Source organism: Strigops habroptila, chromosome 2, assembly GCF_004027225.2.
Source record: "Strigops habroptila isolate Jane chromosome 2, bStrHab1.2.pri, whole genome shotgun sequence".
NCBI classification, from domain to species: Eukaryota; Metazoa; Chordata; class Aves; order Psittaciformes; family Psittacidae; genus Strigops; species Strigops habroptila.
In genome coordinates this window covers 72,296,887-72,320,935 of record NC_044278.2, presented here as the reverse complement: position 1 = coordinate 72,320,935, position 24,049 = coordinate 72,296,887, and the positions used below count along the sequence as shown (strand labels likewise).

At 37.3% G+C, this 24,049-nt stretch overlaps 1 protein-coding gene across 1 annotated transcript in view; it reads left to right on the top strand.

Moving 5' to 3' along the window:
- The window catches only part of GPC6 (glypican 6), a 737,424-nt gene that overhangs the window by 408,134 nt on the left and 305,241 nt on the right, over positions 1–24,049 (top strand). The window contains exon 3 of the mRNA XM_030476383.1: positions 6,965–7,356. Coding sequence (XP_030332243.1) covers positions 6,965–7,356 — 392 coding nt within the window. The remainder of the gene's footprint in view (positions 1–6,964; positions 7,357–24,049) is intronic.

The window sequence follows — 24,049 nt, the reverse complement described above, 5'->3', positions numbered from 1 at the left end:
AAAATTCATCATTCTGAAATTCACGCATAGCCATGAAATGTTACATGTCTCTTTTTGGTCATGGATATTCATGAGAGTACTACTGCTGTAAGCATTTAAATGCCCATTCATAAATATTCTAGGATGTCGCCTCCTGATGCCATGTAACATTTTGCTTACATTTTACGAGTACTTCACTTGGCCATTTTCCACTTGATAATGAAAGTCAAACCTTCAGAGGTTGTTATTGGTATATATATATATAAATTATGTGTAGAACTATCTCATTGCCTTGTTTTTATTCCTAGCATTTTCTTTCTTGGTTATTGCCATAAGTTCAGTAAATTCTTTGAGGGGATCTTGGGAATTTCGGGTTTCATATTTATAATCAAGGATACATCATCAATATAAAGTACCAGATGCAAGGTTCTAGATTCTAGAAAGCAGGAAAGACTTCAAAGAGTATGTGTTAATATCTAATTTAATCGTTCTCATGTGAAAGTGTTATGTTTTGCATAGTTGCAAGATTGTCTGTATAGAATCAATGGCAGGATCAAGTCTCCCTTTTAGACATACTCAAATGTTAGTAAATGACCTGCAGTGAAGAAACGATAAGTTTAGCATTTAAATGTTGCACCTGCATTCCCTGAATTTGTTCATAAAGTTCTTATTGATCTCAGTGTTGCAGAATAAGGTCTTATAGACCTTTATCAATGCATGTAAATCAGCTTTGAGTAGATGACAGATCATTTAAGTCTATATTAACATTCATTTGTACAGTAACTTCTTTGTACATCTGTGTTAAATAATGCCTTAAATTCTTAATTGGATTAGGTTCCCATTGTGATAATGGCATTTGATGTATAAATATCAGCCTAGAGGGTTTTTTCCCATCTATCTGCGCTTCATCTAACCTGTCCAACCCAGCCTATGATAGAAGCTTGTGTTTATTCCCCATCCTCATGTCCCTTATTTTAGCACAGGACAGTGCAGTTTGCACTGTCTCCATGCTCCACAGTGGGGAGTGGTTAAGGGTGGAGCCTCAGTGGATCCTTCTCCTGGGTCTCCTTTTTTACTTGCAACGAATTGACCCATAAGGTGGAAGAAGTCATGGACTCTGGGCAGTAGGCAGGGAAGAAGATCGCAGTGAATTGTCTTCAATCACAAGTCTTGCAGTAATCTGAGAAATGGAGGGATTAAAGAGGGGATAGAGACCCTCACTTTTACTCACAAACATTGAGACCGCACCGGCTTCTGACAAATTTAGTAGACTCCAAAAGATTTCATAATGTCATGATACTTACACGTGTAGGACATCCTAGAAAGATATCAATATCCATGAACAGCTAAATCATTTCACCTGTAGATGATTTTACCCAAGATGTAAGTAGAGGATGTGAACCACCTATTTTGAAATTTGCAATTACACAATTCTCTGACTTCTATTTCTTAACTTTAAATGCAATGATGTGTATACATTCAAAATAAGTTAAAAAAGGAGAACAATTTTCAACAGACCTCATCGCACTGCAGCTTTTGTTCTTCCTAATGGGAGCTGAAATTTGTTTCCCCATTGTGACTGTTGAGTGTTTTTAATGGTCAAAGATATCAGGGAATTTTAAAATTAGTTATTCAGGCTCACTAAAAAGTAATAGCAATGCACTGGTAGCCTTATGCATAAGATTTATTCACTCTTGAATATATATACAAATGTAATGTCAAAAATAGGGAAAAAAATCATTTGCTGTAAGTATTCTCCTTACAGCAATGTTTTCTCAATCAAGAAGTTAAATGGAGTTCTTTTTGTTTTATAAGGTTAGTTACTCTTAGAAGAATGTCTCTGGAAACCTAAAATAAAACAGCAGGAAAATACAGAAGTATAGAAACCAGAGAGATTACTTTCACTTGAATTTCCTTGAGATAAATCACAACTTTCACTAATTGATAGCATTGTGAAATACTTATTTAAAAAAAAAAAAAGGGGGAAAAAGAAAAAAAATGCCTTTGCAAGAATCCTGCAAAGAGATGAAGAGTTCACCAATTTTTTTTTCCATGAATGACTTTATGAACAAAGAAAAACAGAAATGGGGCAATGAGAAAAAAAAAACCAACCCAAAACCAACAAAACTGCAATTGATGTATGTCATGAATGTAAGTATCTGTACATAAAGAACCCCCAAAGAACCTATCTAAGAGGTCAGCTTACATGGATTCTAATATCCTTCTTACCATCAGCCTTATCAGGACTGGGAAGTTCAAAGACCTGACATTAAGTTAGTTAACGAAAGCCCACATAGGATGTAGATGCATGCAAATCTTCACAATAAATAGTAGATCAATAGATTTTTGTACATCTAAATCCTCAGAGCTCTTTGATAATCAGTGCCCACAAGCAGGAGAACAAGGCTATAACAGGGAATTGCCTATATGTTTTGGGTGGTGTTAGTCAATGATGGATGAAATCAGTATGCCACCGTGATCAATCTTTTCCATAAAAGCTGATCTAAAATCAGACATATATCCCTGTCCACAACCTTTGAAGTGCTCTGTGCAGCTGTGCTGTTTTTTCTCAGGTAGCAGTGAGACTGCATGTCCAGTGTATCACGTGCACCATCATATGGCATTCAGATCTTAAGTTCTGCTAAAAAGGAAAGCAGAGCAGACTATATGGTAGTTAAATGAAATTTCTTTTTGGTCTTTTTTGGTCTTAAAGCTCATGCATATCTTTTTGGTTTTGGGAATTGGACAACAAACTGTTTCTAGCTTCGCATCTTGTCCTACAGTCAGATGTTGGTTTTGCTTAAATTACAGATGGAAAGGAAAATGCAAGGGAATTTATCAGGCTGGGAATGAACATCAACTCCAACAAAACACAACTTTTTTTGTCTAATAATTGCCTATAGATGGTTGCGATTATATTTTGTTGAAGGTAGGTATTACATCATATACTGCAATATTAGCCCAATCTTGACCCACTGACTTACAGTGACAACTAGTCATCGCTTTGGAATTAGGCTAGCTCCCAGGTTGAATTGCTTAATGACACTACATTACCTGTGCTAAAATGGAGTGAGGAAGTCAGCTTTCAGTTTACAAGGTAGTGGGAAAGCTAATAAGATCCTACTTTTAATCTAAGAGCAGTACCTACCACTCAGTAAAAAACTCCAATAATGCATTGTGTCCTTTCACTTTGTAACTGAGTTGTCTTATCACAGACAAAATATTTTAAAGCAATTTAGACTTCATTTGCAGAGTCTGTTATTATCTATCTTTCATCCTAAATTTACAAATAATATTTAAAAATGAAAGCTAGCTCAAGTGTTATCCATTGCCTGAAAAACCACCATTTAAGCCTATACAGAGCATGTAATGGTTTGAAATAGTAATCTTCTCTCCCTCTTTTCAGTAGTTCAGTGTACTTTAGAACTTATCCTTTCCAGCTACCTTATAAGCAGAATGGAATGGGCTAATGGCTAATAAATGAGAGCTGTATAAAAAAGAGTTTGCAACATAAGACATAGCCAGGACATATTCTGTCATATAAATGAATCACCACTTAAAATTAGGAAAAGTTATTTCCAGAGTTAATACTCCCCATGACAGCCTATTTTGGCAGCAAAAAAATTCACAAGATATATATTTTAAAACACTGTGCAGCTCTGTCTTATATAGATTCTCCTCTCTCACCCTAGTACTTGAGTGCCTTCCAGAAGCACATTAAGCAAGATGACTAATGTCTGTCTCATCCTCGTTCTTTTACTTTGAGCTGAAATATTACATTATTTTTCAAAAGCTACCTGCAAGTTGATGAAGTATCATCTTTGCAATGAACATAAAATCTTTACATTACTGTGAAGACCATGAGAAAATTCAACCTTTGCAGAAGCAAGTACAGTTTCTCCTGATCTAACTGGACAAGTGCCCAGTTATGCCAGGACACAGTTTCTGTACATAAGCATCACAAATCAGATTACCTTCTTGATGTATGGAGGATTAAAAAGGCAAGTAATCCTTCAGAGCAGCATTCATTTTGCTGGACAGGAGCTGATTGAGAATTTTTCCAATTAGTACAACAGAAGATCTCTTTCTGGAACTAAAGAGGTATTCAATTTTGTAGTTGTTGCTGCTTTATTATCCTGACTCTGCATAGGGTTACTGATGCAGATAACTCTCTTAAACTGTCTTTTGTATCAAAGCATGTAGGAGACTAACAGTCTAACTTTTTAATGGCATAATAACTTACTCTAAGCAATACCTCTCAAAATACTAGAGACCTATGGGAAGACTAAAAATTGAATAAACATAATGCTATTTTAGAGGACATTAGCTTTCCTACAGAATGCATATGTGTGGTGTCACATTTGGACTAGCATGAAATTTAAGCTTGTGGAGTTACTGATAATGTTTGTATTGCAGTATAAATAAAGATTGCAACCAGCATGACCACATTATGTTACATGCTGTAAAGCACAGAACAAATGTCTACCCATCCCTGAAAAGTTTGATTGGCTTCCAACAAACTGACTGTGAGATTGCTAAATGATACCCCCTCACAAAGAAATAGTAGTCTAACAATCTCAGACAAGAGCATCTGCCAGCAAGCTTGGTTATGCTTTGCTGTGACTGACTTATGCAATGGCATGATCTTTCAAGATAAATAGTGGTAATCCCAGTATAGCTATGAACTGGGAAGACCCAGTGTGTGAATTGCTTACAGCAGTCCCCCGGCATACAGGGACTTACAGGAGAGAAGATGAGGGGCCTGGATTTGCTTCTTCTGTGATTGTCTTTCCCAGTTGTCATTCAGTTGCACTGGTCTGAAAGCCTGGCTTTAACCTTAAAACAAATTTTAATTTAAGCCTCAAGTTCTCTGCCATCTTTTTGCCTTTCAGATTGTGTGACTAGAGAGCTAGATGTACTCAGCAGTACAGCCAGTGTACATTATTTCTTAGAGCAAGAAATGCTGAATATATAAAATAGTAATTAGGATGATTCAGACATCAAGGATACCACCAGCTCAGGGTTAGCAGTGAAAAACAGCTTTGTTTCACTTTTCTCTTAAACAGCTTTGTTAGAACTAGTGGATAATTTGGAAAAACAACAGAAAAGACTATGTTATGTACCTCAAGTTATTCTGTTTGGCAACAAAGAATAACATGGGTTTCTTTCTTTTTCATTGTGTTTTTTGTGGTGATTTTGGGATGGGTTTTTTGGGGTTTTGTTTTTTTTTTTTTGCTTCTCCTTACATAAACTATTTGGCAAAAGCATATTTTTTTTCCAGATGGAATTTATTGCCTGTGAAGAGCTATGGTTTTAATGACAGTTTAGACATTGATACATTTATTAGAATATATTCTGCCTTTAATAAATGCTTTGATGTAGTGAGTACGTTCTCAATGTTCTGTGTATACATTTTCATGATAAGCCTTTTGCAGATATCTGAGAGATCAAAGACTGCAGATCTGCACAATTTCTGCCAAAAAGAAGAGGCTCTTTTCTTATCAAGTCCTTGAAGACTGGTCCACAGTGTTCAGTGGATTCTGCTTTCAGCTGTTCACAGTTGCAAATCCTCAAATTTAGTGTAGATTTTTTTCTTACACTGTCTTAATTGCCATCACGTCTTTAGCATTGAAATGTTTTTTTCATTTTTATGAGTCACTGTAGCCACAGCAGGGCCCTATTTTAGAAGAGTATTCACATTATAGCATTAGCTAAGACTGTAAGAAGTCAGTACATCCCTTCAGTTAGCACACACAGATGCGCCTGTGTGCAGTGACCACGTTTATAATCTAGTGTTCCAGAGTTGGCTGTGGAGATGACTCCTGCATCAATGTGAGTCATTTAATTGCAGCAAATATACACGTTTTGCCAAAGGTCTTGCCATCTCTGCCTTCTTGTCTGCAATGCCCCATTTACCGGCCACAGCAGTCGTTGAACTTTCTCCCAAAGGAGGTTTTAGAAGGTTGACAAGCGGAAGATTGGATCTTCTAAAAACCAGGACAAGCTATACCTACTTTTGGCAGATGTGTTTAAAGAACTACTGTACATGCTCAGTGAATTTCTTGGGAAAACCTAAGCACCATATGGCAGTTAAAGGATCTTAACAGAAGAGATGATTACATATTTCCACTGTATTTCATGGGCTCAGTTTCCAGCGTGAATAAAATCCACAAGCTGAAATTTAGAAATAGGTTATAGTTTTCGTCTCAGTAGATAAAAGGTACAGAAACAGTAAAGTCTGAAATCCATTCAAAAAATGTTAAGGTCTACTGTTCAAAAACCAACAACTATCACAAATTGGAATTAGAAGGCTGGCTGTGACATGACTAGTGGAGGGTTCTAGTACTGTTCTTCAGCAGAGTAGCAAATTATTGAAAATACTAGCATTTTCTTAGTATTGCCTAGACACATAATACTTTTAAGAGGGATCCTGCTCATTTCCACTCAGGTCTCTTTAAGATTCTCTTCAAGAATATTTGCAAATAAGTTTTCAGATTTATTTCAATTCTATATTGCATATTGTTCTATAATGTAAAAACTTCAGCAAAATGGAACTTATCATTATCTAGGTATTCTAAAATCAATAAATTTTCAGTTAAATCATCATGTTAATGACTTCACCTTTAGCTTAGAAGATGTAGTATAGTGGCTATGGAGGATATTGCAAGGGACAGAGATCGCTACTATCAAAAACTCCATGAAGAAGAAGTGGAACTACCCTTACTGAAGTTCTTTTATATGGGTTTTTCATGTTCAGTGTTATAGGTCCTGCATCTTTCTGCTTTGTTGGGGAATTCAGGTTATAATCTATTTTTTGTTGCATCTAAATTAAGCCTTTTCCTATCCAAATAGATGAATTTCACTAGTAAAGTGCTTTGGTAGCTACATGTTTAGACAAACTTTACTAATGATAACAGGAATGCAGTCAAAAACCCCTTTGTACTTTACTACTGTATCCGTTAACACCTGCTTGTTTCCCCTGCAGAATTTTTCCGAGAACTTCTGGAGAATGCAGAAAGATCCTTAAATGACATGTTTGTCCGGACATATGGCATGCTGTACATGCAGAACTCGGAGGTGTTCCAGGACCTTTTCACAGAGCTGAAGCGGTATTACACAGGAGGCAATGTGAACTTGGAGGAAATGCTGAATGATTTCTGGGCTCGTCTGCTGGAGCGGATGTTCCAGCTCATAAACCCCCAGTACCACTTCACTGAGGACTACTTGGAGTGTGTAAGCAAGTACACAGACCAGCTGAAGCCATTTGGAGATGTACCCAGGAAGCTGAAGGTTCAAGTGACTAGGGCGTTCATTGCTGCACGGACCTTTGTTCAGGGGCTGACAGTAGGAAGAGAGGTTGCAAACAGAGTATCCAAGGTAATCTGAAATCTGGATGGGGGGGGGTGAAGGGTTAAGCTTGAATTTGTCTCAAACTTGCTGGACAATTGAAATGCGACTGTGCAACTTCATTTTTAATATGGGGCGGGGTTTGGTTGGTTTGTTATTTTTTATGTCTGCTGATACAGCCATCCTAAGTTTATAAATAGGGGCAACAGTTTTTTTTAACTCCTTCTGGAGATATTAAGGCAATACTGACTGGAAAGCATTTCTCTGTGCTTAGGACACAATGAAATGCCAATATACATCAATATTACAGCATGATACTGATTATCATCAGTAATTCAAAACTGGCTACATATATAAAAGATGATGATTATGATCAGAATTTAGCTGTTTCAAGCAAATTTATGCTGCTGTTCATTAGGGCAGTACAGCTCTCCCAACATTCATTCATCATGCAGATGGGTGATGGATTTTGTTAGAAATGTCTAGTCATATTTTTGATGAGAAAATAGACAAATAGTGATTCCTCTGAAGCTTGAGCTTTCCCAAAGGATGGTTTGACTCACATTTATTTTAGTTTTAATTATTTATCTATGCAAATATTTGTGACGATTATAATCCTTGAGGTCTTCACATAATTAAAGCTAAGAAAAAAACACACAGAAATAACCCATCTGGGTACCAGAAATGTGTCTGAATTATTTTCTCTTATACAGTGTTTCAAATTCAGGTTTATTTTTATGAATTGCTCTTCCAGCTAGATACTTGTTCTGTGATCTGGCTATTTCACAGTCCTCATAGTATATTTGGATCTTAACTGTATTCTAAATTCTGAAATGCTGTAGTGAGATCCACTATGAAATGCCCAAATACATTTGAACAATAAGTGCATGAATGATTTTGACATTTGCCCTATGCAATACTTGCATTTAGAAGCCTAAGCCATTCATCTTCCTCCCGAAGACTGGCTCACTTACTTCATTTAAATCACAGCCAGAAGGCGAGGTAGAGGTAGAGAGAGATTTTCAGTAGACTGAAAATTCAAGCACTCAACAAGATGAGGCTTCTAAACTTTTCTTATCCTGTATGATGTGATATTTCGCAATTATAAATTCAGAAGCCATGAAGATAGAGAAGTAGCCATCAAATGAGAGCCTGATTTTTATGTCTGGGTGACTGAATGGGAGGAGAGGGTCATTTTGCTCTTGGAAGTCATGAGTTTCATTTCATGAATGAAATACATGATCCTGGTTACTCAGCTAGAACCAAGGTCTTTTCCTCCCAGGTGCCTTCCTGGGCTATAGGGTTGCCTTCCCTTCTGGCACTGTCAATTCTTGCAGTCCTTTCCAAACAGTGGCAGGGCATCGGCATGCAGTCCCAGTCCACATAGTCTGATAGATATAGGGAAGGTACGGCTCTTTAGCCTCCAAGTGGCAGAACTCACAGATCTGCAGCCCCAGTTTTCCTCTGAAGAGAGATGATGTCCCCATGGGCCAGGTTTTAAGAGAAAGTGCTGAGCTTTGATGTCACTATTGTCAGTAGGCATGAGGTCTTGCTGCATCAGCTGGATCAGACTGTATGGAGTAAGCTATATAATTTGTGCAACAGATGTGTAATTTGTGAATCCCAAACAGATTAAGGTTTGAATTGTCTGCTGAGATGTCACTTTCCTTGTGTCTGTACATGACTACAGAATGTGCAGGTGTCTCCCCTCTCACACACCCAGGAAGTGTTTTCATCTTGCCTGCTGGGGTTTGGGCACATGAGAATAGGGTTTATCACAAGATCTCTAAATGATCCTATGATCCAGTAATGAGAACTACTAGCTCTGTAATCATGTAGAGAGCCTTTTTGTAGTGTTACTACAAAAAGTGTAGTCATAGGCAGACCGGCATAAATGACAAATGTAGAAAATGACAAATCCTTTTATTTAAACATCATTTAAAAAAACTGCAGCCATTCCTTAGAGTTTATATGTACCTTTGGAAGCAAAAAAGAGGCATGTAAATATTTTTAGTTGCTGTTTTGGAAGTCATCCAGGTTCAGCATGGATTTCATTTTCATTGTACTCTAATATTGAACGATTCTGTGATAAGAATGCCTCATCTAGGTAAGTCAAGATAAATGAAAAAAAAGAGAAAATGAAAAGAAGAACTGTTGCAGTTCTTTTACAGAAATCTTTGTCCATTGTCTGCACTGGCTGGGAACAGGGGGGAATCTATCTCCTAGCTGCAACATCGCAAGCTAAAATGATTTTTTGCTTTGTATTTGTGGACCCATTATCTCACTGAACTGTCACTGCCAAGTGTCACTCAGAAAAATGTTGAGCCTACGCTTTAAGCACTGAGAAAGAGTTTTATTAACGAGAAGGTTGTAATAACATCTCCTTTGGGCCTTTATTTTCTCAGCCTTTTCTGGCCCATTTCTGTAAAGCAGTTGGTGGGCCACACACGCAGAAGTATTTGTTCCCTATCTAATGTCAGGGATACATAATTTCTGAAGATTTCAGGGAGGGTGAAATGTTGGTGCTAACTGAAAATGAGGCAGTTGAATTCCTTCCAAAGGAGCTATACCCCTCTTTCCAATGAATTATGCACTCAGGCACACTCAAAATAGGCAACGCATACCACAAACATTTTCCTCTTGCAATAGTATTTTGCAATTTGTTTATGTCAGTGAGATTATCATTTAGATAAGTCCCATTTAGATAAATAGAGAGGGAGGGTAGTTGGGACATGTTTTGGGTTCATAATTTTTTCTAAAATTAGATTTCAATTGTAAGCAGTCTTAGTTGCATTCAATCTGTCTGAAGTGCAGTTTTAGTTGAGCAGTGTTTTTATAATCTCAAAGTTCAATTGCACTTTTTAATTTTCAGAGATTTTAAAGTCTTTTTATTTCTCACACCAATGCATTAAAAATTTGTCAGTCTGTGTTGCTGAGGGCTTGTTGAATCTCCACTAAATGCTATATATTTCCACTGTTTTGAGTAGACCTCAGCTCACTAAACTCTGTGTATGCTTTGTAAAGCTGTGTATGCATGTGAGCAAAAAGGAATTACAGTATTTCTTACAATGAGAAAAATGAAACCTATTCATCAATATAGAAGAATTATAGACTATCTCAGGTTGGATCGCATAAGGATCATCAGTCCAACCCCCTGCTTCTTGCAGGATTATCTAAAACTAAACCATATGACTGAAGAAAGAGCACTGTCCAGATGCTCCTTGAACTCTGACAGGCTTGGCGCTGTGACCACTTCCCTGGGGAGCCTGTTCCAGTGACCAACCACCTCCTCAGTGAAAAACCTTTTCCTAATGTCCATTCTGAACTTCCTCTGATGCAACTTCAATATGTAATATTTAATATATAACATAAGAACTGTCATTTAGGCACATCAAACATTTGTTTAGTTGATTTTTTTCCTCAAAGCTTAGGAATTTAAAGATTGGTGCAGGAGCAGAGTTGTCACCTACTATACTTTCTTAACCTGTAGCTAGTAGCTGTTTATAGACTTTCCGAGCCATAGTCTCAGAAATAATTGGCAAAATTTTCTGCTGCCTGTTTTTGTACTGATTTGTCAGATCCTAAAACCCTGTAGAATAGACTTTTCTGCTTTGTGACCATTTGGTGGGGAAAAAAAAAAAAGTGCTGTCCGTCTCCTCTACGCTATCTTCTAGCATATTCAAAGTCAGTATTTCTAAATGTATTTTGTTTTTCTCAACTTTTTCCTGGAGAGAAAAAAACAAAACACACACACAAAAAAACCCCAAACCTTCCTGACCAGCTGTGATTTAATATTTAATGCTAAACTGAAGAAACTACTGAAAATATTTCTGAAGTTGCTGCCAGCTGTGATTTCCAATAATATGATAGAAAAGACATATGCATATTTTTCATGTTCATCTTTTACTATGTCTCAGCTCTGGATAATTTACAAGGAAATAATACTAAGCTTTTCTTTCTGACTCTAAGCAAAACATTCTCAGTGATCAGAATACTCTTTGAACTGAACTGTCATTGAGTGGTGGAAAATGTAAGCAAAAAAAAAAAAAAGAGAAGAAAATTTTAAAAACGGAGGGTCTTTATGTCTTTTGAGGAGCTTATTATTCCTGAAATACTTTTCTCAAGTATATTCATAACTGAATTAAAACTATTATAAAGCTGCTTGTACTGGAGAATCCTTTTCATTAAATAAGGAAGAGTGTAAGGAAGAGTTCTAGACCAAACACAGCATGTAGAAAATAGAACTAGTTCCCAAAAAAAGCATTAAGACTGAAACTGAGGATAGCATTCTCCTAAAGGAGATTTTTCCTGGAAACATTTTCTTTCCATATACTTTTCATTGAAAGTTATAGAAAACAAGGAGGAAAAAAAAAACCCCACACAAAAAAACCAACTTTTTTTATAGTTCATGAGCATAATTTCTCAAGCCTGACTTATGCCAATTTCATGTTTTAATCAGGGTAAATTCACATTAAGAGCATAGGAGTTTAGTAGAAAAAAACAAATAATGAATTATGACTGGTCAGTCCTATCCAAAAGCAGAGTCATTAGCCAGCTGTCATTACCCCACTGCTGCTCAGAGCTCTAATTTAATCCCACGCAGACAGTTATATCTTCATTGGCTCTTGCAGTGAATCTGGCTCACTAGGAACAACAAGTGAATGCAGAGTACATTTTATTTACATAGGTCTGAAGGTTTAGTTATTGTTTGCCAGTTTTGCTTTTCCCTAAGTTTGGCTGTTTTGTGGTTTGGTTTTTTCCTAAATTTGACCACTTTCTTCCCATTATGTACTGGGATAAGGACAAGAAGAACTGTTCTTACTTTGACTTCGCCTTTCACACTTGCAAATTTATGCTACTGGCAACAAAAGCAGTTTTTGTACCAGGAGTAAAGTGAAGTTTAGCTCAGGGGCATCATTAGGAGCAGTTAGTGATTTTGTTAGTGGAATAAACACCAAAGATTTGTGACCCAGCCACTAAGAACTTATTTCATTAATGCATTTAAATATTAATTATCATTTATTGCAAAATAAAAAAGCTGTTACAATACTTTTCTCATTGTGTGGTGTAGGCTATATGTCTCCCTCTTTTTAAACCAATTAAAACCATTCTTCCCCTGAATATTATCAAATTATGTTAATATCAGACTTCTTATTAGAATCTGGTGATAAACGAGCAAAGTAAAACAAATTCAGTAATACAATTATAAGGTTAAACCCAGGATTAGTAGTGAAAAGCAGTCTCTAGTAATTGCCTGTGATTACTTCTACTCACAGAATGCCAGGCCACTGCTTTTCTAATACACTAAATCAATATTCTTACAAATGCTGCTTTTCATGGTTTATAAGTAAACATTCAATAGTTTGTGACAAAGGTCAATATTGAAATGTCACACCGATTCAGAATGTAATTATTGCATGGAGGGGGGGAGAAATATGACATGCTGATAATTCAGGTAATTAAAAGCCAAAACAAATAGTACTTTAATGCTGGAAAATGTGATTTGCAGGGTGTGACAGATAAAGAGCTACGTGTCCTGTATATTTTAACTTAATTGGATGAAGAGATTTGGCTTGTTAAAGTCACAGAGGGAAGGAGATCTAAAAAGGACTGTGGTTTTCACTAAACTTTAATTCTTAGTTCAAATTATTAGTTAGGAACAGCCCAGCTGAGCAAGCATAGCTTTTATGATTTTCTGTGTGTTAAGTTTTTTTTCAGTCATTCATTCTTTGAGATTTAATTGAATTAATCTATCTTTCTAAGAACTGGATCACACCATGCCATGAATGGACCATGTTCTTTTTTAACTCTTCTATCCCTTGGTGTTCCTCAGGCAGGGAGTCCAGGGATTGCACAGCCAAGGGAGTTTCAGAGCTCAGAGATGTCTGTGGCATAGAAGCAAGAGTGAATGGTGCCTACATTGGAGTGCTTTGTGGGAAGTATCCTTTGAACTGAGGTTCTCAACTATGCACGAAATCTTTCCTACTTTCTTGAGGGGAAAAAAAGTGTTGGTTGACGAGAAGCTGAACATGAGCCGGCAGTGTGCGCTTGCAGCCCAGAAAGCCAACCGTATCCTGGGCTGCATCAAAAGAAGCGTGACCAGCAGGTCAAAGGAGGTGATCCTGCCCCTCTACTCTGCTCTTGTGAGACCTCACTTGGAGTACTGCGTACAGTTCTGGTGTCCTCAACATAAAAAGGACATGGAGCTGTTGGAGCGAGTCCAGAGGAGGGCCACGAGGATGATAAGAGGGCTGGAGCACCTCCCGTATGAAGGCAGGCTGAGAGAGTTGGAGCTGTTCAGCCTGGAGAAGAGAAGGCTGAGTGGAGACCTCATAGCAGCCTTCCAGTATCTGAAGGTGGTCTATAAGGATGCTGGGGACGGACTCTTCATTAGGGACTGTAGTGGTAGGACAAGAGGTAATGGGTTCAAACTTAAACAGGGGAAGTTTAGATTAGATATAAGGAAGAAGTTCTTTACAGTGAGGGTGGTGAAGCACTGGAATGAGTTGCCCAGGGAGGTTGTGGATGCTCCATCCCTGGCGGTGTTCAAGGCCAGGTTGGACAGAGCCTTGGGCCACATGGTTTAGGGCAAGGTGTCCCTGCCCATGGCAGGGGGGTTGGAACTAGATGATCTTAAGGTCCTTTCCAACCCTTACTATTCTATAATTCTATGATTCTATAAACCAATCCTGTTAATTTGCAGACATTTCATGGAAAAATAGATTATATCCAGATATCTCAAGCTTACTGCAGGTGCACTAGAACATGTCCTAGAGGAGCAGCTCAGGACAAAAGGTCTAAAATGAAACAGCGACTCCAACAAAAGGAAAAGAGAGGTAGGAGGTCTGCAAAAGCTGTGGTCTGTGACCTATTAGAGTTGTTAAATATAATCCTGCCTGGCTTCGCCATTTTTTGTGTCTTTAAATTTCATTCAGCTAGCTTTCTATTGACCTTAATAACTTGAGTTTAACGAACTGAGTCATAACACTCAGTAAGATATTCAGTCTTGCTCAGTTTCCCTTAAGTAGGTCTACCAACCCGGTTTATTCCTACTATGTATCAGGTCACATCTCAAAATCTGTAGTAGTCCTGTCTTCTTTGTAGCATTCATAAGCAAAGATCTTCTGATTACAGTGCTTTTGCTCAGTTTATGTCTTTTTTTAAATGCCTGTGGCACAGAAAATGCCCTTTTATGAGCTTTACATGAAGCTCCTAACTATATATTAAGATCCAAATGAAAGTATTTTAGTTTAACAACGTCATTAAAAACTGTCATGACACATTAGAAAAATAATTACTCAAATCAAGGTTTTCTTTAGGATTCCCAAAAAGCACATTTTCCACATAATCTTTCAAAGTTTTCTTACCAGCTATATTGCCCACCTATAAAAGATGTTGGTATGACACCTGCAGAAGCTATGTAAAGAGATAATGTAGAACATTTCTAGAGGAATTCCTGGAACAAAGGATGTATCCTAATGCATGTCATGATACACAGCCAAGTCATGATAAAAATAATGGTGAAGAAGCAAAGCTCACCTAGGAGCTTGCTGACCTTGCTAGATTTAGACCTTCTCTGGAGTTAATCTTACAGCAGGTTTCACATTTTTGCTGGTTTAGCACAGGAGTTTAAAATAAAATTCAGAAGAATCAAATGGAAATTGGAAGATTAGAAAGTCTGAAGGTTAAGCAACGTGAGAAGATCTGTATCATATTGCAACATGCCGACTTTTTAGAATGTTTCTTTTTACAGATTTTCTTCATCCTGTTTCAGAGGCAGCTTATGGAAACACTGTTTCTCAGTCAAGATTTGATAAACGCAATTAATTATATTTCTCATGTGAGCCAGAAGCACAAAAACTAATAGGTTCTTCTGCCTTCAGGTTTCTACAGAAAACATTAGTCAAGGAAATATCTGTTTGACCTAGAACTTGTCAGGAATACTAACTGGAATTTAAATGTAAATCTGCTTAAGTGCTATAGTCAACAAATTCATCAGCAACATATTGAAAAGGTCAAATTTCTTTGAGACACTAAAATAATTAATCCTGAAATCAACAGTGTGGATCTAAGTTCAGTTCTCAGTTATTCAGAGGTCAGTGACAGTTGGCTTGATTGCTTAAATCTTGCATCGCAAAATATATCTCAAATGAAAGACAGTATGAAAATAGGAATACATAATGAAGTATTTCATTTTTGAAAATAACAGTTCTGTTCATCTGTAAAATTTTAAACTTATCCCCATCTTCCAGTGTCTGCTTCTTATGGGAGTTTTTTATGCCAGAAGCTTGCTGAGTTTTTTCCATAATCTTTTCTGAAGAGAAAATGTCACTTTTGTTCAGTCTACATGTCAAAGGCTATCATTGCTTTCTTTTTCTTCTCCCTTTCTCCTTCTCCCTTTTTTAATTTTTTTTAAAGCCCTTAGGAAGAATTCATTTTTTGAGTAAAATGTAAATGTACAAGACAAAATAGTGGAAAAGTAGAGCTTCAAATAAGATTTGGAGGATTTAGCTGACCTCAGCTATACACATCTGTCACCGTTATATGGGCAAGAGCAGAAACTAAGTGTACTGAGAGAGGATTTTAACACAAGAAATGCCTGCTGGTCCTTCACAAAGGTTTGACATCCTTTGGCAGCTGGGCATACAAGATTTTGCCTTTTCCCAATGTCTCAGTGCAGTTTTAGCCTGTGAACACCTTCCCCATTCTTGAAAATAGTTTTACTTTTAAAACTGCGGAGGATGTTTTCATATTCAGGTCTGTTCCAGTACTGTTCAAGTTTGACTTCTGGTCTTTGATTTTAAAAGGTTCATCAATTTTGCATGAATGCACCACTGGAGGAATTACTGGATTTATTCAGGAAGCATGTACAGACTCCTCACTTCACTCCTGTATCACCTTATCACTCCTTTATCAGCTTACCTGTATCACCAAGCAACAGAATTGCATCTACACTTGCCTTTTGTGCTTTTCTTCCCATGATTCTTTCATTCACATCCGTATGTTGGCATTATCCATGGATCCAAAAGCAAGTGTGTATAAGGCAATATCTGGCAAGCTGACAAAGCTAAGAAGGGCTAGTGCACTTCATTCACATTTCCTGAGTAAGTATTCTGCATACTGAGTTGTTAGACCAAAGCATCAGCTATTCTCTCCACAATAGAAGACACAGATCTGATTGTTCTATTTCAAGTGGAGGTTTCATGCATCCATTTGGTAGAGGGAAACCTGAGCAGCCATAGACATGAATCTGAATTTCACAAAAGTAGCCTTCAGTGTTTAAATAGAAGAAAGAGAGAAATTACAAGTGGCATTCTTCTCTTCAGCAATTTGCTGGCTCAGCAGTAGCACCACTCACTGTGATGTTATGGCACAGTGTCGCAGCTGTTATGGACCGTTTTTCAGGCCGTCAAAACAAGTGAATGCATGTGGATCTAAGCACTTAGTAGTCTCTGCCTGGGGAATGCAATAATTGATCAACTGTGGTCTGTGGCATCTAAGCTGTATGAAGCCAAACCAGCTCAGGCCCAGGAACCAGAAAAACATATAAGGAAAAGCTTCGCAGCTCAAGCACCCTCTTCTTTTAGCAACCTGATACAGTTGAAGATGTCCCTGCTCATTGCAGAGTGGTTGGACTAGATGACCTTTGAAGGTCCCTTCGAACCCAAACTATGATTCTATGATTCTACAGTCTTCAGTGTTGATGGAACAGGGAATTAGGCTGGGGCAAGTCTGAATTAAAATTCGCACCCATATAGGTGTGGCCATCAGTACTTAACTCTCATCTTTCACTATGCCAGAAAACAAACCCATATGAGGTGACAAACTCCTCTTTGTCAGTTCCACACCCAAACCCTTTTTGCCATGTTTGCCATTTTCCCTATCAGATTGCTATGTTCTGTTCAGATCTGGCCATACCACCTCTTATACTTGCCTATTTCCCTGTTAAAGGTATTTATGAATCCAGTTTCTTCAGGCTACATCTATTATTTTGTTGCTGTTGGCTTTAACTGATTATATTAATATTAGAGTGCCAGTCAATTCATTGTATATTTGAAACAATTTAATTTTGTAAGCTGTTCTGCAAAGGACAGCCTGAACAAAAAACCAAAAAAACAAAAAAAAAGGTTTTTATTCCAATCTGAGTATTAGCTTTGAATTTGCACTGACATTTGCACTGACGTTTTCTTTGGAACCTATCCCTTGTGTAAGATGTAGTTTTGTAGGAAAGATATGCAGCTGTGTATCGTTCATCATCACACATCTATTTGTAAAGAACATTGCACTTCTGTTTTTCAAGAAAAAACATATAGAAACCAAACTACAGGACAAACTACTGTCAGAAGCTTACACACTGAGCCTCAAAACTGAAGTTCTTTTGGAAGCCTTCAGGAAGTTTCCTGGCCATAAGTATGAAATTAAAGAAATCTCTTAATTTTTTACATCTGGTTTATTGTTACATAATTCATTCATTGTACATAGCATTCAACATTTAAAAGTAAGAGAGAATGCGCCAACTGGAAATTAATGCAATTCAAATTTTCACTTGAATGAGAGTTAAAATTTTGGGTGAAGAATGTTTGCAGATTAACTTACGCTCTGGAGTCTCCAAAGCTAACAGAGGAAGCTGGAATCTTTACTACTGTATATTTACTTTTTCTTCCATTTTATTTTACAGTCTTATAATGTATACAATAAAGTTTATTAAAAATAAAAAGGGGAGGGCAAGGAGCAGGAGAGGTAAAAGCGAAACCCAAAGTGTCTTGACTGTGTTATTTTTACCCTCACCCCAAAGAAAGCATCCTAAGGCCATATCTTATTTTCAGTCTGATTACCCAAAACTGCTTCTGAGAGAAACGTCTTCCAATCTTAGCCTAGTACTGAAGCACTGTGAATGTACATATATCAGCATACTGCATATGCAGTATAAAAGGTCGATTCTCTATTTAAGATTCAGTCTGTGCCTCCCTCTCCTTCCTCCCACTATCCTTCCTGAATCAGTAAGAAGTACCTTCAGCCATTGACTTCAGTCTGAACTTGATTAGGGTCTGATTGTTCAAATCTGTATAAAATCAGATATAAAACAAAGTTTATTAAGGCAAAGACCTTTACAAGGAAAGAACTTACGGAAACTTATTGCTGAGGAAATGTGGGTGGAATAACAGTTTTTCAGTCAAGAAATAACCATTTAAAGGCATAAGACCAGCACTTAGGAGTTAACATAGGTAAAATGTTTATAGACTATCAGTATATGTAGTTAAATTCACATAAAATTATTATCAGTGAAATTCCACCCATGTGATTTCTTTAAACACAGTGTAAAAGTTTAATACATTTCTGAAGCATGTAGCATCACCTGCCACCAGAGACGTCTTCCAAACTGGGGAGCACAGTGTTCATAGTCCCTAATGTGAATTAGGGTAATTCATGTATCCTATAGCAATTAATTACAAATAAAAAAGCAGAAGAGATTACATACATGAAGAAGAACTTGAACAAAATTCACTTCTCCGACTGACTTGGTAAATTCTTGCTCACTCTAGTGAGCCAGGGTTTGTTTGCCACTTAGGGACTGGTCCAGTCACAACATGTATACGAAGCACTGAAAAAGGTGTGTCTATGAAAATGGATTGACATCCATCATCTACTTTTTATCCATCTTTTTTGTAAGAAAGTTTTTTCTCTGTGAGTTAAAATTTTCTGGAAGCCATTTTTTGAACAATAGCTGCAGAGTGACAACATAAAACACTCTTCAAAAGAGGTGTTGGAAGAGAAAGCTCTGCTAGAGACTGAACTTTTTAAAGTTTTGAACATTTCTCTTTCATCATCCCGTCTGCAGATATTCAGTGCTACAAGGACATTCCCTTAAGCAATATCAATATTGTGTGGAGATTTAAGAGCCGAGACTGTTTAAGAGCTGGCTGAATGTGAGCCAGCAGTGTGCCCAGGATAAGGCCAATAGCATGCTGGCTTGTATTAGAACTAGTGTGACTGTCAGGACTAGGGCAGTGATCATCCCTCTGTACTTGGCACTGGTGAGGCTGCACCTTGAATACTGTGTTCAGTTTTGGGCCCTGCAGTACGAAAAAGACATTGAGGTGCTGGAGCGGGTCCAAAAAGAGCAACAAAGCTGGTGAAGGGTCTAGAGAACAGGTCTTATGAGGAACAGCTGAGGGAACTGGGGTTGTTTAGCCTGGAGAAAAGGAGGCTGAGAGGAGACCTTATCGCTCTTTACAATCACCTGAGAGGAGGATGGAGCAAGGTTGGTGTCAATCTCTTCTCCCAAGTAACAAGCAATAGGACAAGAGGAAACGGCCTCAAGCTGTGCCAGGGGAGGTTTAGATTGGGTATTAGGAAAAATGTCTTCGCTGAAAGGGTTGTCAAGCATTGGAGCAGGCTGCCCAGGGAAGTGGTTGAGTCACCATCCCTGGTGGTATTTAGAAGACATGCAGATGTGGCACTCAGGGACATGGTTTAGTGGTAGACTTGGCAATTCTAGGGTAATGGTTGGACTTGATGATCTTAAAGGTCTTTTCCAACCTAAATGGTTCTATGATTCTATACACACATCAAAAAGAATTTTAATAGGCCTTGACATATATTGCAATAATAGTGCTGATGTAGTGTCGTAGGACCTACACAGTGGCATGTATAAAGCACTAACGTGTTCTTTAATGCTGGCTAAGATATGACGTCAAATAGATGGTCATTTGGTGGAAGAAAGAAATGTGTTATCTAAATGTATTTAATTGTTGGTTTTTTTTAAATTATCAAAATTCTTTTCTCAGTGACTGTGTACTGCTTCTTAGCAGGAGGACTAAATTCCTATCAATGAAGGATTAGATTTCCATAAAGAGACTGATCTTACTGCTTAATCAAGTGATGATCCATGTCAACATTTTTTTCTCTTGACCTGTCTTCACGTTCATGCATGCGCTCACACACACACATACAGATTCACAAAGAGCCATGTTGGCAGCTGCAGTAGTGGGAAAACTCATTGTGTTATGAGAGGTGAATTGGACTATCTGCCTTTTAAAAAATTAAAAGTTGTTGAGGTCCATTCACCTGTGTTCATGCTTGAATATATTTCAGCATACAAATATCATGAGAGGAGTAGAGTGTGTATATGCATATGGGTACACAATCTAACTTCAGGTAACACACAAATTTTGCTGTTTGAGCTTGTAATGACTATGTGTTGTTACCATCTGATGGATATTTATTGCACTATGATGTGGAATGTCAATATATATGTAGATAGATCACAGAAAGCAGTCTTTGGTCCAATATCTTTGCAGGTGATCTTAATGCAGAGGAAGTCAACAAGTAGAGAAAATTAGGTTTTCTGTACCATATAGATTTAACTTTTGTAACTTTAGTTTTGTCTTTTGTGGTCAAAGATGAAGCAATGCTGAGAGTCACATTTTATTGTTAATTTTTATCAGTGAGTAAGAACTCAAGTCTGCTGTGCTTTCAAGCTGACATCCTTTAAAAACAGTAAGAATAAACAAATGTATTCTAATGGAGCCATTTTTCACTATTATGCCTTTACCTACATATGTTTGCAACATGATCCCAAAAGCTTCAGAAGTAAAATGTTTCCTAAATGCTCTAAGGTACTCAAATACAATGCTGTGTTTAACATGAAAGTGGCAAATGGACAGATGTGAGAAGAATGGGGGTTTTTTGGCAGATGAAAATGCTTAGAATTGTGTTTATTGGCAAGAAAGATTAAGGGTTTATAGTGCAGAGAATGTTTAATGAGTTGAGAAGGTGCTAAGCAGCAGAATGCTTGACGTGGAAAAAGTAGAGGAAAGGTGTTCTTGGAAACTAAGATCAAGAGTGATATTTAATAACAAGACATTTGTATTGCCTAGGATAGGCACTGATCTGAAGTAATCAAGCTGAAAACAGAGCGACTTGATGTTATCTGTGCAATTCTTGGAGAAAAATAGGCACTTCCAGGGGAAAATTCACATCTTGTGCAGGTTGAATCATGTTCTAGGGCTGACAATCTCTCCACAAAGGAGAGGGAACAGAGAGAACCACTAGTGGCCATTCAGAGCATGAACCAGCCTATAACTAGTCCACAGTAAAACTGGTTTGATAATGTGGACATCCCACAAACTTAATGAAACTTCCTCGGCACTCAAAGGTGGGAATTACCTAAGGTGTTCTTGACAACATTTAATAAAAGTCATTCATTCTTCACTTTTTCCCAACTGCAGAAAACACACCTGTGTATTGTGTTTGCAGTATCTATTTTCTTTTAAATGAACTTCTGGTTTACATTTTCAAATTACTCTTTAAGTTGGTATTTATAAATCATGGTTAGAATTTCATGAGACAAGTTAAGAATAGTGATGATGCTCTCCTTAGGAGCCCAGAAGGTTACTTTTTGCCTCCCACTTAGCTCTATATTACTTATTTCTTAACAAATAAAAATCTGATTAAACTCAGAATTATAGTGTCTTCTTGCATAACCTGTATTCATCCAAGTATGCAATATGTCAGTGATCAGAAGCTAATTTTGAAGATGATGGAGAAAGATTAAAATTTAGACAGAATCAACCTTAATTTCCTTTATATATAAAATGTGGTGTTTCATAATTCATTTTGCTGAAATCAAACTATAAAAAGTGGGACTGCTGTGGAATTGAAATGGAAAATGTCCTCTTTAATCTGTTGCTACAGGTGTATATAGGTTATTCATTATTAGAATAAGGAGACCTTGTAAATTAAAGAATGGGTGATGTGACAAAAGAGTTCAGCTGTTATGCATACTTATAACAAAATTGCAATTTGATTTTCTTAGCAATCATTAGGGAAAAGAACCTTTAAATTACATTACAGTAACATTACAGCATAACTACAAGTATGATAGGTAAGAACTTAACAGCTGTTGGTTAGTACCTTCTGAAACAAGTAATACCTGAGTATAGAAATGTCAGTCTGCCTGTTTAAATTTTTTTTAATTGCCAACATTATATTCTTGTCTTACTCTTTACCCAAGATAGGAATCTATATCCTAATTCACAACTAATTTTGTTCTGATTGCTGTCAAACATATTTCCTAATTTTTTGGCATGAGGTAAAAGTGAGGATTTTTGAGCAGTTGCCTCAAATTAAATGGTGGTCAGAGAGCAATAATCAGGGGGGAAAAAAGTGAAAATCTCCCATCCCTATCCCGGTCCCTGTACCGGGAGTGAAGAGAGTCAGAAATAGACATTGGCAGGTATCAGCCATAAAACATCCAAGAACTGCTCCTGTCAATGTTCAAATGGTAGGATTTGCTGCTGGTAGGATCTGAAAACAGGTGTAATTTCAGGAGAATAAAGCAGAGCTATTTGTAAAAGAGGTTTTTTTTTTTCCCAAGTGTCCAACTATTTAAAGCAAAGACCCCACGGGGGGGGGGGGAAGAAAAAGAAAGTAGAGATAAATGTGGCCTTTGAATGTCAATAAAGTTCTGCTTTGTTATTTTGAAGTTACCAAGTAGTTACATTCCATTTAGACAGGTAGATTTGCCTTTGAGTATTATCAATCTGCAGAAGGGGAGTGGTTTTACCCCCGGCACCATAATTTTCTTTTTTTTTTTTTTTTTTTGTTTTGTTTTGTTTTGTTTTGTTTTCCTGAAAGTTGATAGATTACTGGGTTTTGCTTTTTGATACAGAGCATGAAATGAAGCTGGTGAAGGAGTTATTGTCTCAGTAAATACAAACAGCCATTTTTTGGGATGTTCTTGAGCATTTCAGTGTGTCTCATCTTAAAGCATGTGATTTAGCTAATGAGAGAATTGACTTCAGATTGTTCCATAAATTGTATTGTGTAGTCAGAAAGGTATAAACTGAGTTACTGTGAGAAAAATCTCTTCTGTCTCAGGAAGCTGTCTACGATCAGGAAGGAGACGGTAGACGACATTCAAGGGGAGCTGTAGCTGTAAGTAACAGCCTACACTAGCCTAGCCATACTGTGACAGGGAAAGAGCTGTTTGGTCATGTATTCTCTTCTCTGCAGCCTTGTCAGTCACTCTACTTCACATTGTGGTGGACTTAAAGAGTACTTAAAAACAATTTTATCAGTCTGATATTATGTATGTCCAGTAATAAGAGTTTCAACCATGTACTCGAGACTAAAAGTTTAGATTGTGTCAAAACTTACTTTCTGAGCTAGAGAGTAACTACACAAATTGAAAGATTCCTTACCTCTTTGTTTCCATTACAGGGGAAAAAAATGCATTCCTCTTTCTCCTATACAAGTTTTATACTCTTTGCACTAGTTTTAGTGTATATTTCTCATCAGAGGGGGAAAAAAAAAAAAAAAAGCTACTAAACTAAGCAGTCAAGAACTGTAGATGAAAGCTGACCTTCCCTAACTTATTTGTTTTTATATGGATTTATTCGGAGTCAGATTGCTCCGAACATGGAAGCCCCTTGGGTTAGCTCAGCTACCCTGATTCATTGAGCAATAGAGTGTTATTTTCTTCAACAGAATTTCAGATAATCCTGACTTTAGATTAACCAAGGTATGTAGGTTTGGAGTGTATTTATCATAGGCTTCTTCAATAAGCAGTGAAAAGAGATAAGCATCTCCAGGAGGCAGTCCCATCCCCAGTAACATGAGTTGACCTCAGGATGTTGCTGTCTTTCTTTACCAACTGTAGAGGAGAAAATAACTCTTAGAAGTAATATTTTCTTCACTTATATTCTTTGGTTACATGCAC